The sequence below is a fragment of the Moschus berezovskii genome, chromosome 11 (genome assembly GCF_049115385.1).
Source record: "Moschus berezovskii isolate FMDL1 chromosome 11, NW_MosBer_1.0, whole genome shotgun sequence".
Classification (NCBI taxonomy): Eukaryota; Metazoa; Chordata; class Mammalia; order Artiodactyla; family Moschidae; genus Moschus; species Moschus berezovskii.
Genome location: NC_142470.1, coordinates 33,105,153 through 33,118,047, shown reverse-complemented (window position 1 = coordinate 33,118,047; position 12,895 = coordinate 33,105,153). Strand labels below are relative to the sequence as shown.

Below are 12,895 nucleotides of genomic sequence, written 5' to 3'. Positions count from 1 at the left end.
AAGACCTTTTGCCTACTTTTTCAGTATTATCATATTAAGCTAAAAATAGTTTGCTACTTATTGCTTCATTTTACAATTCTGTCCTTTCCCAGAGCTAGAACAAGATACTTGGCTTCCTCTGGGTATCTCGCAAGATACCTAGCATGCTGTCTAGTGGTGAAAATTCTGTATAAGAATGTGTTTGTGGTGAACCTTTCCTTCCTGAGAAATTCTTCATTCTAAGTCTTATACCACAAATGGCTATGTTGAACTGCCAGAAATAGGAATGGAGGCATGTGTGTCTATTGCTAGGTCTTTTTGACATTAATGGATTAGTTGCAGTGTGTTTAGATTAGAAGTTGATTTTGGAAATTTTAAGTCTTTTCTTTTGGTTAATTAATTGTCAATAACCAATAAAGTAAAATGTACTTCCCTAGAAGTCAGAGAAACTTCACTGTAAATATGTAACATAATATCTATGCCATACTTATAGTATTGTATGGTTATTTTCTAATAGTTTTCCCAAAGGCAGTTCCATTGGCTTGTTTAAGTCTTTGCTTTGGCGGATAACCCTGGAACCTAGTGGAGTAAAGGAGATGGTTGGTCTGGTGTGTGTGTGCTCAGTCGCTCAGAAGTATCTGACTTTGTGAACCTTTGGACAGTAGCCTGCCAAGCTCCTCTGTCCATGGGATTTCTTCAAGCAAGAATACCCAAAGGAAGCCAAGAATCTTGTTCTAGCTCTGCATTTCCTCCTCCAGGGGATCTTCCCAACCCAGGGATTGAACCCACATCTCCTGTGTTGTAAGTGGATTCTTTACTGCTGAGCCATCAGGGAAGCCCAGTTGGCCTGGTACATAGACATAAATAAAGACCAGAATATCACACCACTTAAGGAGGTTAAAAATGATCTGCATTTGTCATAACCATTGTCTCAAGGCAGGGTGCTTTTAGAGAGAGTAACAGAGGGGATTTATTTTTCCCTGAGCACTCTAATCTGAAAAATTCATGTGGGCAGTCAAGGGATGCCTGGGTTAGGATGGTGAATCTGTGGGTTTTATCTGTTTGGTGGCATTCAGTTCAGTTCAGTCGCTCAGTCATGTCTGACTCTTTGTGACCCCATGAATCACAGCACGCCAGGCTTCCCTGTCCATCACCAACTCCCGGAGTTCACTCAAACTCATGTCCATCGAGTCGGTGATGCCATCCAGCCATCTCATTCTCTGTCATCCCCTTCTCCTCCCGCCCCTAATCCCTCCCAGCATCAGAGTCTTTTCCAGTGAGTCAACTCGTCGCATGAGGTGGCCAAAGTATTCGAGTTTCAGCTTTAGCATCGGTCCTTCCAATGAACACCCAGGACTGATCTCCTTTAGAATGGACTGGTTGGATCTCCTTGCAGTCCAAAGGACTCTCAAGAGTCTTCTCCAGCACCACAGTTCAAAATCATCAATTCGGTGCTGGTACTCTCATTTCATAGTTTTGTGACCTTAAGCATGTTAATTATCCTCGTTAACCTTTCTCTTTTTATTTTTAAAATAAGAATACCATCATGAATAGTAGCATGAATTCCAATAATGTATCTGAGGACCTAGCTCAGTGCTAATGCTCATACTTAGTAAATGTTCTTAGTGCATCACCACTTCCCTCCCAACCTTCTGTGGTGTTCTGAAAGGAAATATATGCAAAATATACAGCAAATCTTGCACCTGTTAACTTCACCATATTTTTTTAATAAGTGTATTCAATAACCTGTTGTAAATTATTAATTTTTTTTTTTTGCAATTTTTTTGGCTGTGCCGCACAGCTTCCAGGATCTTAGTTCCCCAAGTGGGGATTGAACTGCCCATCCTCAGCAGTGAGAGTGCGGCGTCCTAACCACTGGACTGACTGGACTGCCAGGGAATCCCCCTTTGTGGGATTTTTAATATTCTTTTGCTGTCCTGAAATGTGGTTAATTATTTAAAATAATTACATTGTAGTGTTGTTATAAATTATTTTATACATTTTTTTATTGTGAATGATTATCAAATTAGATTTGACCTAAAAATTGTAATATGTTAATCTGAAATATAAATGTCTAATATTGTGAAGACTAGTATGAAGACTAATTGGAATATAAACTTCTTGTGGGCAGGGACAGTGTTCACTTGCTTTTGTTTTTTTCTCAAAGTCCCTAATATTGCTAGGCATTAATTAGCCATGGATTTTTGTTCGTGTACTGGTGTGACCTTTGTTTATTTAAATGGAGTTTGTAGTAATCAGAAGGGCTTTATGGAGATACTGAAATTTCAGGAGTCATTTCTCTCATTAAAAAAGTGAGAAAGAGGACTTCCCTCATGGTCCAGAGGCAAAGACACCACAGTCCCAATGCAGGGAGTCTGGGTTCGAACCCTGCTCAGGGAACTAGACCCCACATGCCATAACTAAGACCTGGCACAGCCAAATAAATTAATTAAATTAAAAAAAAATTTTATAAGAGTGTGATTTTGGCAAGTCTATGAAGAAAGACATTCCAGGGTAGGTACCTAGAGAAAACTTGAAAGTAGGGGCTTAGAAGAAGCAAGTAAACAACTTGCTTGAAAGATGTAGAGGGAAGTGTAATTTGATGGAGAAAAGAATGAAGTAGTTTACAGTGTGGATTTTGAATTTGTCTTAATGTATGGTGGAATCTGCTACATAAACTTAAAGAAGAGAAAAGTATGATTAAAGTGAGTAAGAAAGATAATTTCAAAAACAACAGAAGTATCCAGGGTTGAGAGCAAAATAGCTGGCTATAAAAATTATAATAAGTGATTAAATGTACTTAACTAAAAATGGTTGAGTACCTATGTAAAGCACTGTTGTGGGGAATACAAAAAAGTAATCCAGTAAATGAAAACATATTATTTTATTTATAGCACAATAAAATCTTTTTTCCTTGCACAGTAATAGTAATGAACAGAACAAAAAATCTGGTAAAAAGTCCCCACATGCATGGTTGGCAGTTGACTGTCAAGACAAAGAGAATTGCAGGACTGTGACTTTAACCTCTGCAATTAAAGAATATTCTGGGAGGAAGAGTGAGATAATGAGCAAATGCTTTTAAAAGTATAGAGCAGGGATAAGTGTCTGTCTGGGTGACTGCCTGCAGAAGAGGTACACCACAGGGCCTATAGAAATGACAGGTACCCAAGGTGTCACTCGTCCTCGCGGGCTTCAGACTTGGCTTTCTTCATGTGCCCCTTTGCGTGTGCGTGTTAAATCACTTCAGTCCTACCCAACTCTTTGCGACCCCACAGACTATAGCCTGCCAGGCTCCACTGTCCTTGGGATTCTCCAAGGACTGCAGTGGGTTGCCATGTCCTCCTCCAGGGGATCTTCCTGACCCAGAGATTGAAGCTGCAGTCTCTTACATCTCCTGCATTGGCAGGTGGGTTATTTGCCACTAGTGCCACCTGGGAAACCCACATACCCCTTGACTCACTCACAATTTTTTTTTTTATAATTAATTTATCTTTTATTGGAGGCAAATTATTTTACAATATTATATTGGTTGGTTTTGCCATACATTTGACTCACTCACAATTTTTAAGTAGAAATTGTGCTTAAGCAACAGTATTATGTTTTCACATTCTTGGTTAGAGAGTATTATCCGGAAATTGTATACCCTTGAATCTCAGTCAACTTAGAAAATAAAAGCAAGTAATCACACTCAGTTTTGGTCTGAAGCCAGGTATTAGTTTTTTGGTTTTTTGGGTTTTTTTAAGTCAGTAGTCTGGCTGATATAATAAGTAATTTCTTCACTAAATGCTTTTATTTTGTTAGGCTGAAATGAAGATTCCAAAAGATCTTTGAAATTAAGGTTAGATTTGAAAGTCATTTTAATAAATTAGAGATATGTTTTTGAAGGAAACCGTTCATACGAGCTTACCTAGTCTTCCTTGGAACAGCCTGCTGCTGCTAAGTTGCTTCAGTCATGTCCGACCCTGTGCAACCCCATAGATGGCAGCCCACCAGGCTCCCCTGTCCCTGGGATTCTCCAGGCAAGAACATTGGAGTGGGTTGCCATTCTGGAACAGCCTCAGTTCAGTTCAGTTCAGTTGCTCAGTCGTGTCCAACTCTCCGCGACCCCATGAATCACAGCACGCCAGGCCTCCCTGTACACCACCAACTCCTGGAGTTCACTCAAACTCATGTCCACAGAGTCGGTGATGCCATCCAGCCATCTCATTCTCTGTCATCCCCTTCTCCTCCTGCCCCCAAACTTTCCCAGCATCAGAGTCTTTTCCAGTGAGTCAACTTGTCGCATGAAGTGGCCAAAGTATTGCAGTTTCAGCTTTAGCATCAGTCCTTCCATTGAACACCCAGGATTGATCTCCTTTAGAATGGACTGGTTGGATCTCCTTGCAGTACAAGGGACTCTCAAGAGTCTTCTCCAACACCACAGTTCAAAAGCATCAATTCTTCGGTGATCAGCTTTCTTCACAATCCAACTCTCACATCCATACATGACCATGGGAAAAACCATAGCCTTGACTAGACGGACCTTTGTTGGCAAAGTAATGTCTCTGCTTTTTAATATACTATCAAGGTTGGTCATAACTTTCCTTCCAAGGAGCAAGCGTCTTTTAATTTCCTGGCTGCAGTCAGCATCTGCAGTGATTTTGGAGCCCAAAAAAATAAAGTCTGACACTGTTTCCACTGTTTTTCCATCTATTTCCCATGAAGTGATGGGACCAGATGCCATGATCTTTGTTTTCTGAATGTTGAGCTTCAAGCCAACCTTTTCACTCTCCTCTTTCACTTTCATCAAGAGGCTTTTTAGTTCCTCTTCACTTTCTGCCATAAGGGTAGTGTCATCTGCATATCTGAGGTTATTGATATTTCTCCCAGCAGTCTTGATTCCAGCTTGTGCTTCTTCCAGCCCAGCGTTCCTCATGGTTTACTCTGCATATAAGTTAAATAAGCAAGGTGACAGTATACAGCCTTGACGCACTCCTTTTCCTATTTGGAACCAGTCTGTTGTTCCATGTCCAGTTCTGACTATTGCTTCCTGACCTGCATACAGGTTTCTCAAGAGGCAGGTCAGGTGGTCTGGTATTCCCATCTCTTTCAGAATTTTCCACAGTTTATTGTGATCCACACAGTCAAAGGCTTTGCCTAGAGGTGGCTAAAAATGCAGTCAAATAGTTTGAGAAACATTTGTAATACAGAGTTCTAAGGGGAAAGAATAAATCACCCAAATCCAAGGACTATTATCATTTTATCTTTCATTTATTTTATCATTTTATCTTTCCTATAGAAGCAACTTTACAAGAGCTATGATCTAACATCATGCTGTTGGTTTTATCTTATGTATATATATTTACTTTTATTTATTTGCTTATTTGACTGCACCGGGTCTTAACTGCAACACATGGCATCTTTGATCTTTGTTGCAGCACTTGAGATCTTTTTAGTTGGGCATGCACTCTTTAGTTGCAGCATGTAGGATCTAGTCCTCCAACCAGGGATTGAACTCGGGCCCCATGCACTGAGTGCACAGAGTCTTAGCCACTGGACCACAGGAAGTCTCCACGCTGTTGGTTTTAATTTGTAGACCAAACAGTCATAAGTTTTTCTAAAACTAGAGAAAGGGTAGTAGAGCCACTGCACCATAATGATTAAGAACACAGACCCAAGAGCCATGCCCCCTTGGTTCAAGACCCTGCTTCTGCCCCCTGATTTGCCTGTGACCTCAGGTGCATTACTTCTTTCTGTGCCTTACCGTCTCCATCCGTAAAATAAAGGTAATAATAGGGTCTGCCTCCTTGGTGGCTGTGAGGTTTCTGTGAGCGAATCCATGGGGACTGTTTGAACTGAACCTGGCATGTATGAAGCACTCAGTATTACTGTTGTTATGAAAGGCACTCTCCATTGTGTTGATTCCATTACGAAATCACAGAGAAAGCGTGCTATAGCTACAAGCATACCTACCAAATATAACAGCTAAAAATGTCATTATTCCATTCTCGGAGAAGAGTCTCACCACAGCTAAATATAACAGAAAGGTTACTTCTTACACACTCTGCAAACGACGTCATGCTGACTCATGATCAAACATTTCCTGAAAGCCTAATCTGTGTCTCATAGTATGCCAGGTGCTCGTAATACAGTGATAAAAAACCACGTACATTTCCTGCAGTTTAGTAGAGGAGATAATGTAGACAGATCTAAAATGTTTTATTTCCTTTCTTTTTTAGGAATGTGGTGGTAGGGATGTTGGGGGGTTGTGGAAGTTTGGATCAACTCAAACCATTTAACAGGTCTTTTTTCTACTAACAGTCTCAAAGTTCTTTCTAGGTTTGTAAAAGACTTTCCTTTGCAGTTTGCTTTCTTAGTGATAACAGAAACAGTACAACCTCACTTTAGAAAACTTGACTCGAAAAAAAAAAAAGAAAACTTGACTCGGTATAGTAAGTTTTCTTTCTATTTTTTTTCATATATATTTTTAAAATATTTAAGCATGTTTTTCTCTGAAAATCAGAAAAAAATCAAAACTTGAAAAACTGGAGGAGGACAGGAAAGTATAAATAGGCAAGAAAAATAATGCTCATAATTCTATTTTTCTTAACATTTTGACATATTTCCTTCAGATATTTTGCTTTACACATCGTATTATTTAGCTAAGACCAGGTGTGTATATGTATAAATAATTTTATCTTATTTTATAGGATTTTCGTAAAGATAAAATAATGTTTTAAAGTCCTAACCACTGTCTAATAGATGCATATCAAACATTCAGTAATTGTTAGCTAATATGGTAGTTATCTTACCCTTCTTTTTACCTCTTACATGATAAACTATTTCTCTTGTAATTGGAAGGCTCTTCATAAGGATTATTTTTTAATGCTAGCATAATATACTGTATTTATTGATGTACCGTAGTTTACTTTTCCTTTCCCTCATATTTGAATACTTTAGATTTCTTCCAGAATTATTCTGTTATAAATATTTTGCTAAATATTTTTAAACGTAAAATTATCTTTACATTTCTGATTAATTCCTTGGAATATATTCCTAGAAAGGGAATTAGGAGTCAAAATGTTTGAACTTTTTAAAAGACCTTTGATGGGCATATTGTCAAATTGCTTTATAGAAATTTTGCTTAATTTTGTAGTTTTACTCTTGACTAAAATAGTCAGTTAAGGGCCTTGTCATAAAATCCTCTCTAGCTTTAAGATTACCTTAAATTTAAAAAATATTGTTGTTATTTTTTACAAGGGAAAATGGTCTGTAATGTCAGAAGATTTCTTTGCTTTTCATAATTAAAATATTATATTGTTATTTGTGTTTCTTCTTTTTAATGGTGTATTTTCACTTTGACCATTTATCTGATTGAAGTCTTAATAGTTTTCTTATCAGTTTGTATGAATCCCTTGTATGTTAAGGCTGTTAATTCTTGCTTTGTCACATTTGTTGAAATAGTTCCCCAAATGACTTTTTAAATCATTAGAATTCATCTGTCTTTTTCTTCCTAATTTTTCCATTGCTTTTGAACTTAGAAAATCCTCTTTATCCATAGACCTGTATGTTTGCCTCTGATTTATACGAACATTTATGCTTAGTTCTTTAGTACACTGAAATTTTATTTTTCTTTATGAAGTGAACTGATCTCAGTATTTCCCCATAGCATGTTGCAATTTTTTTTTACTTTTATTAAATACTTATTGCATTATATTGTAATTATTTTTTCTGTATTTTTATTCTTCACAAGACTTAAGTTTTTGTCCTTTTAATTTTTATCCCCAGTAGTTGGCACAGTACCTACCACTTTGTAGAGACACAACAAATATTTGATAAATGAAAGAAATAAATACACGGTTATATATAATTTGTCTTGGCAGATTTTAAAGTTATTCTTCATCTATTCCTGGCTTTAAAAATCTTACAAGAGATTCTATAGTAATTTTAATTTCAAGCTAGTCTACATTCCACAGTATCCACCAGAATCAATTGGAGTGGTCTGGTCATAGGAGAAGTAACATAAAACTGACTTATACAGTAAGTTAAATTTTTACTTTCTAGTAGGAGTTTTGTCTAACCAGTAACCAGAAGCTCTATACTTGTTATCTAAGCCCCCCTATTACTGGATATTTCCCCAAGCTTATCCTGCTCCACCTAAAAAAATAAAACATACCTTTATAATGATCAGAGTACTCAAATGAACAGCTGCAGTTTAAATGATGACACTCAAATGTTTTCAAACTTGACATTTTCACATGGGTTCCATTCTTCTATTTCTGACTGCTTGCAAGATACAGGTTATCATTTACCTGTGCTTAACAATGCCACTTCAGATTCAACAACTTCACCACTGATATCTATTCATCTTTACCTTCCTGCTCATTTTCTCTACCCCCACCAGTCCAATACCAAATCCTGTTTCCTACTCTTGTGATCCCTAGTTTGGATATGTTACCACTATCCACCCAGTAGTCAAGGTAAAAATCTCAGTTATTCTTTATTCACTGACCACATGTACTTAATCTGTCACCACATCTTATCTATATTACCTCCACAATGTTTTCTCTCTGTCTCTTCCCCATCTTAACCACCAATGTCCACCCTTGTAATCACTGATCTTGACAGTTGCCATAACCTCTTCATTGAGGTCCCAGCTTCCATTCCTTTCACCTTCCAAACTTCTTCACATAAATGATTTTTTAATGGGGTGTGCATTAGAAAGAATCCTCTTTCCCCTGAAGATTCAGATTCACTAAACTGAAGGTACAGCTTGAGTATCTCAGCACGAAAAGCTACCCTGATGATTTCTGTGTTCACCCAGATTAAAACCAGTATTTTACAAGCTTCTGGAATTACCATTTCAAAACCTTACTATAGTCATATCATCCTTGGCTTAAAAACTTTTAGTGCCTCCCCTACTGCCTACAGTATAAAGTCCAAACTTCTTAGCTTGTGATAGAACAGATATCATTAAACTCTGGCCCTAATCTCCATGTCAGATGCATCTTTGGCTACTCCTCTCCCAGGGCATTTGAGTCTAACCAAATAAATTAGAGACCCAAGTATGCCATGTACTTTTGGATTTTTGTACCTTTTTCCATACCATTTCTTCTACCTCGGCTACCCTTTTTTCTATATCTGGAAAACTCTCACCTCAATGTAACTTTACCTGAAAACTGTTAACCCATTATTCTTCCAGGCAGGGATAACAGCTCTTCATTTGCTGAATTCTCAACACTTTGTATATACTTGAATTGCTGCTCCCAATAGTTTGCATTTGTGATGATGATGTGTGTGATGACACACACATACATATACATATACATATAGTTAGGTCATTAAGATAAAGATAGTCTTACTTATCTTACATGAGTAGGCACCCAGTAGGCATGCCTCTTTCCTTTTGATTAAGAATTAACAAATTATATTGGGAATGCCCTGGTGGTCCAATGGTTAGGACTGCATGCTTTTCACTGCCAGGGGCCTAAGTTCAATCCTTAATGAAGGAAGTAAGATCCCACAAGCCTTGCCTCATGGCCAAAAATAATAATAATACTTAACAAATTATCAAAAAATATATATTAAGAAAAAATAATTAAATTCTGAGTCTTCTTTTCATATCCACCTCTTCTGACTAGCAAATTACCTTTTACCAAGATCATTCATCTATTTCTATCTCCTCATCCAAAAAATTGGCCTGTCTTGTTAACAGAGATGGAACCCCTCAAATCACAGTACTGAGTGATAGTTAATGGTCACTTGGATATCACAGAATTTGTTAGTGTCTAAAAATCCTTGCTGATATCTTCACCAAAGGAAGATATAGAACATCTGGTGGGCTTTGCTTCCAGGTATTCAGTAAGTTTTGAATGGTAAAGATCAACACATCTGATCTGGTGAGTTGTGTCAATTCTCCTACTTTGTAAGTGAGTTTCTATAACTGGCACCATTAATGTCTCCCTCACACCTAAAAGAAGCATTCTTTTCAGTTTTGTCTTGCAAGAACTATGACAATTTTTTTTCTTTGAAACTGGGAGTAATTTTTGATGTATTACATCTCCTGAGACCACATCTAAGCTGTTGGCTTTCTCAGTGGGTCTAGTGGTAGATTCTACAGTCAAGACCCCCTTTAAGTTTTCAGATGCCTCTTTGATCTTGGGTTATAAGCACATGCCTATTTCCCTAGCAAAACATGTTAGGAGTTCAGAAAGGGTATGAAATTTGTGGGCAGTTCTGATTAATTTACAACTTACAATCTAATCCTTACTGTCTGGTTTTGAATATTAGAGAAGCTTTTTTGTGTGTACTATAAGATAATAATTGATCATGGTATGTACCAAGAGATAAAGATAATTATTAAAAACTTCTGTGGTATCAGACCAAACAGAATGCTACAAATCATAAATTTTATCATGTGGATCCATGTTTGGGGAATTGAAACAAACTTTTTTTTTCTATTGTTATTTTTCCTCAAAGAGTGTCAGAAAGGAAATTGAATGCGGTAGTATCTTCAATATTGAAATATACTGGGTAACTGCATGAGTTCTGAAAGCACCATGAACATGTCCTTATCTATATTGGAAATGAGTTGCCAGTAATAGTATATTAAAGAGGCAAAGCACATTGTGTTTGCAGGACCAAAATGTTTCTGATGCCTTCAAGAATGAAAAGCTATCATGCTGGACTTGTTTCTGTCACAGGAATTGTCTCCTTATCCCCTTTGGACCATGGATTTAAAAGAATCGCAAGAATATAAGTTTAGGGTAAAATGAAGCTAATTTTTGTGTTCACTTCCATTAATAACCAGCCTAAAACAATGGATTATAACTCAGCACAGCACTACCAGTAATAGGCTTGAAATTTGGGGTCAAAACTGGATATCTCTCTGGAAAGTAGGTAGTGAGATAAGTAATGTAGAATTGAACTCCAGCCTCAAAAGGCATATTTCAGTTCTAAATGTCTTACTTTGTCACACAAAGGAAGAAATGTGTGACAATAAGCATAGTGCTGTGGCTTAAAAATCAAGAGACCTAAATCGGTTCCCTGCAAATTATTTTCCATCTTTGATCCTCTCCATTAAATGAGAAATCATTAACAATATTTCCCTACCCAGAAATGAAGCTGGTTTTTAAGAAAGAAGTGTAGAGGTAGACCCACCCATCTCTCAGTACTTTGGATCTACCTGAAACTTTTCCCTGGAGCCTGTGTTTGAACGTACTCTGAAACCTGCAAAATACTAAAGGCTCTGGTCCTTTAATACTCACTAGGATAGGGACTTTCCTGGCAGTCTGACGGTTACGACTCCGCACTTCCAGTGCAGGGGACACAGGTTCCATACCTGGTCAAGGAACTGAGATCCCACATACAACATGGTGTGGCCAAAATATATGGGGTTTCCTAGGTGATGCTAGTGGTAAAGAACCTGCCTGCCAATGTAATATAGGAGATGTAAGAGACACAGTTTCGATCCCTAAGTCAGGACAATCCCCTGGAGAAGGAAATGGCAACCCACTCCAGTGTTCTTGCCTGGAGAATTCCATAGACAGAGGAGCCTGGTGGACTACAGTCCATAAGGTTGCAAAGAGTCAGACACAACTGAAGCGACTTAACATGCACGCACGCATATATGTATTCACTAGGACTTGCTAAGTATAACCTCTAAAAACCAATTTCAATAATTAACTCAGCTATTAAGAGATAAGACGGAGCCAGGAGGTCATTCTCAAACACCTAAATATGAGAGAAGGACTTTTCTGCCTCACATTTCTGCTGTTGATGGACAAATTTCTCTGAAAAATACTTCTTTCAGTTTAGGAGAGGAAGTTAGTGATTTCCCAGGAGGAATATTTAGAAATAGTCATGTGGTTCCAAGTGTAAGACAGACGCCCTTTGTAACTGAACTTTCTGGGTAACGAGAGGGGCTGAAGAATGTCTGAAAGGCAGAATCACAGATTCTTTTTGCTAAGTTTGGAATCATTCATTCAAGACTCACAGGAGGAAGAAAGAAACCTTGAGTCCAGAAAACTGATCAATAAAGACAAGTTACCAAAAATGCTTACCTTCAAATTTAAATTTGGATTACAGATATAGCCTCATTGTTAACAGTCTAGTAAAAGATTGATAAAAGAATTTAACAATTTAATTGTTTCAGTAAATTGTATACAAAGTAAATCTGAGGGAAGACAGTGAACTCTAACCAAATCTCAGGAAAAGCAGGCATGTTGCTGCTGTAACCTTTGTAATACACCACAAATGCCACATACCTAGTGTTCCTGTAAACACCTGGAATGCAGAATTCAGATTCTTGTGTGCTAAAACTATAAAACAAGAGCCGCCAGAGTTACATCCCTGATGGCTCAGATGGTAAAGAATCTGCCTACAATGTAGAAGACCCAGGGTTTGACCCCTGGGTCAGAAAGATCCCCTGGAGAAGGGAATGGCTACCCACTCTAGTATTCCTGCCTGGGAAATCCCATGGACAGAGAAACTTGGTGGGCTACAGTCCTTGGGGTCTCAAAGAGTCAGACACAGTGGAGCAACTAACACTTTAACTTTCAGCCATGTGGGTACAATTTGCTGTTCCTATCAGGTAGTGGCTCTGGGGTCCTTTGGCTTTGACCTTCTTGCTGAATTTACTTAGGCTGAAAGTACTGATTTCTAGCCCCATTCCTCATGGATCCCTCTGTGCATATCAGGAGCGATATTAGTAGTTGGTCCTTTGCCCTTATCACTTTTCCATTTGTTTCCCCTCATTTCACTGGTAATTATTAATATAATGTCAATGTCTTTTCTTCCAGTCCTCCTCGCCCTCCAATGAACATGAATGACACCATGGTGAGCCACATGTCCTCCGGGGCGCCCACGCCCACCAAGAGGTATGTGATGCTTGTGCCTTGGTCCCCCTGGGAGTTGGGTTCTGACCTCTGACCTGAGA

The 12,895-nt window shown here is 38.1% G+C and overlaps 1 protein-coding gene across 1 annotated transcript in view; it reads left to right on the top strand.

Moving 5' to 3' along the window:
• DTNB (dystrobrevin beta) overlaps positions 1–12,895 on the top strand; it is a 256,908-nt gene that overhangs the window by 162,189 nt on the left and 81,824 nt on the right. The window contains 1 exon segment of the mRNA XM_088841232.1: positions 12,759–12,836. Coding sequence (XP_088697358.1) covers positions 12,759–12,836 — 78 coding nt within the window.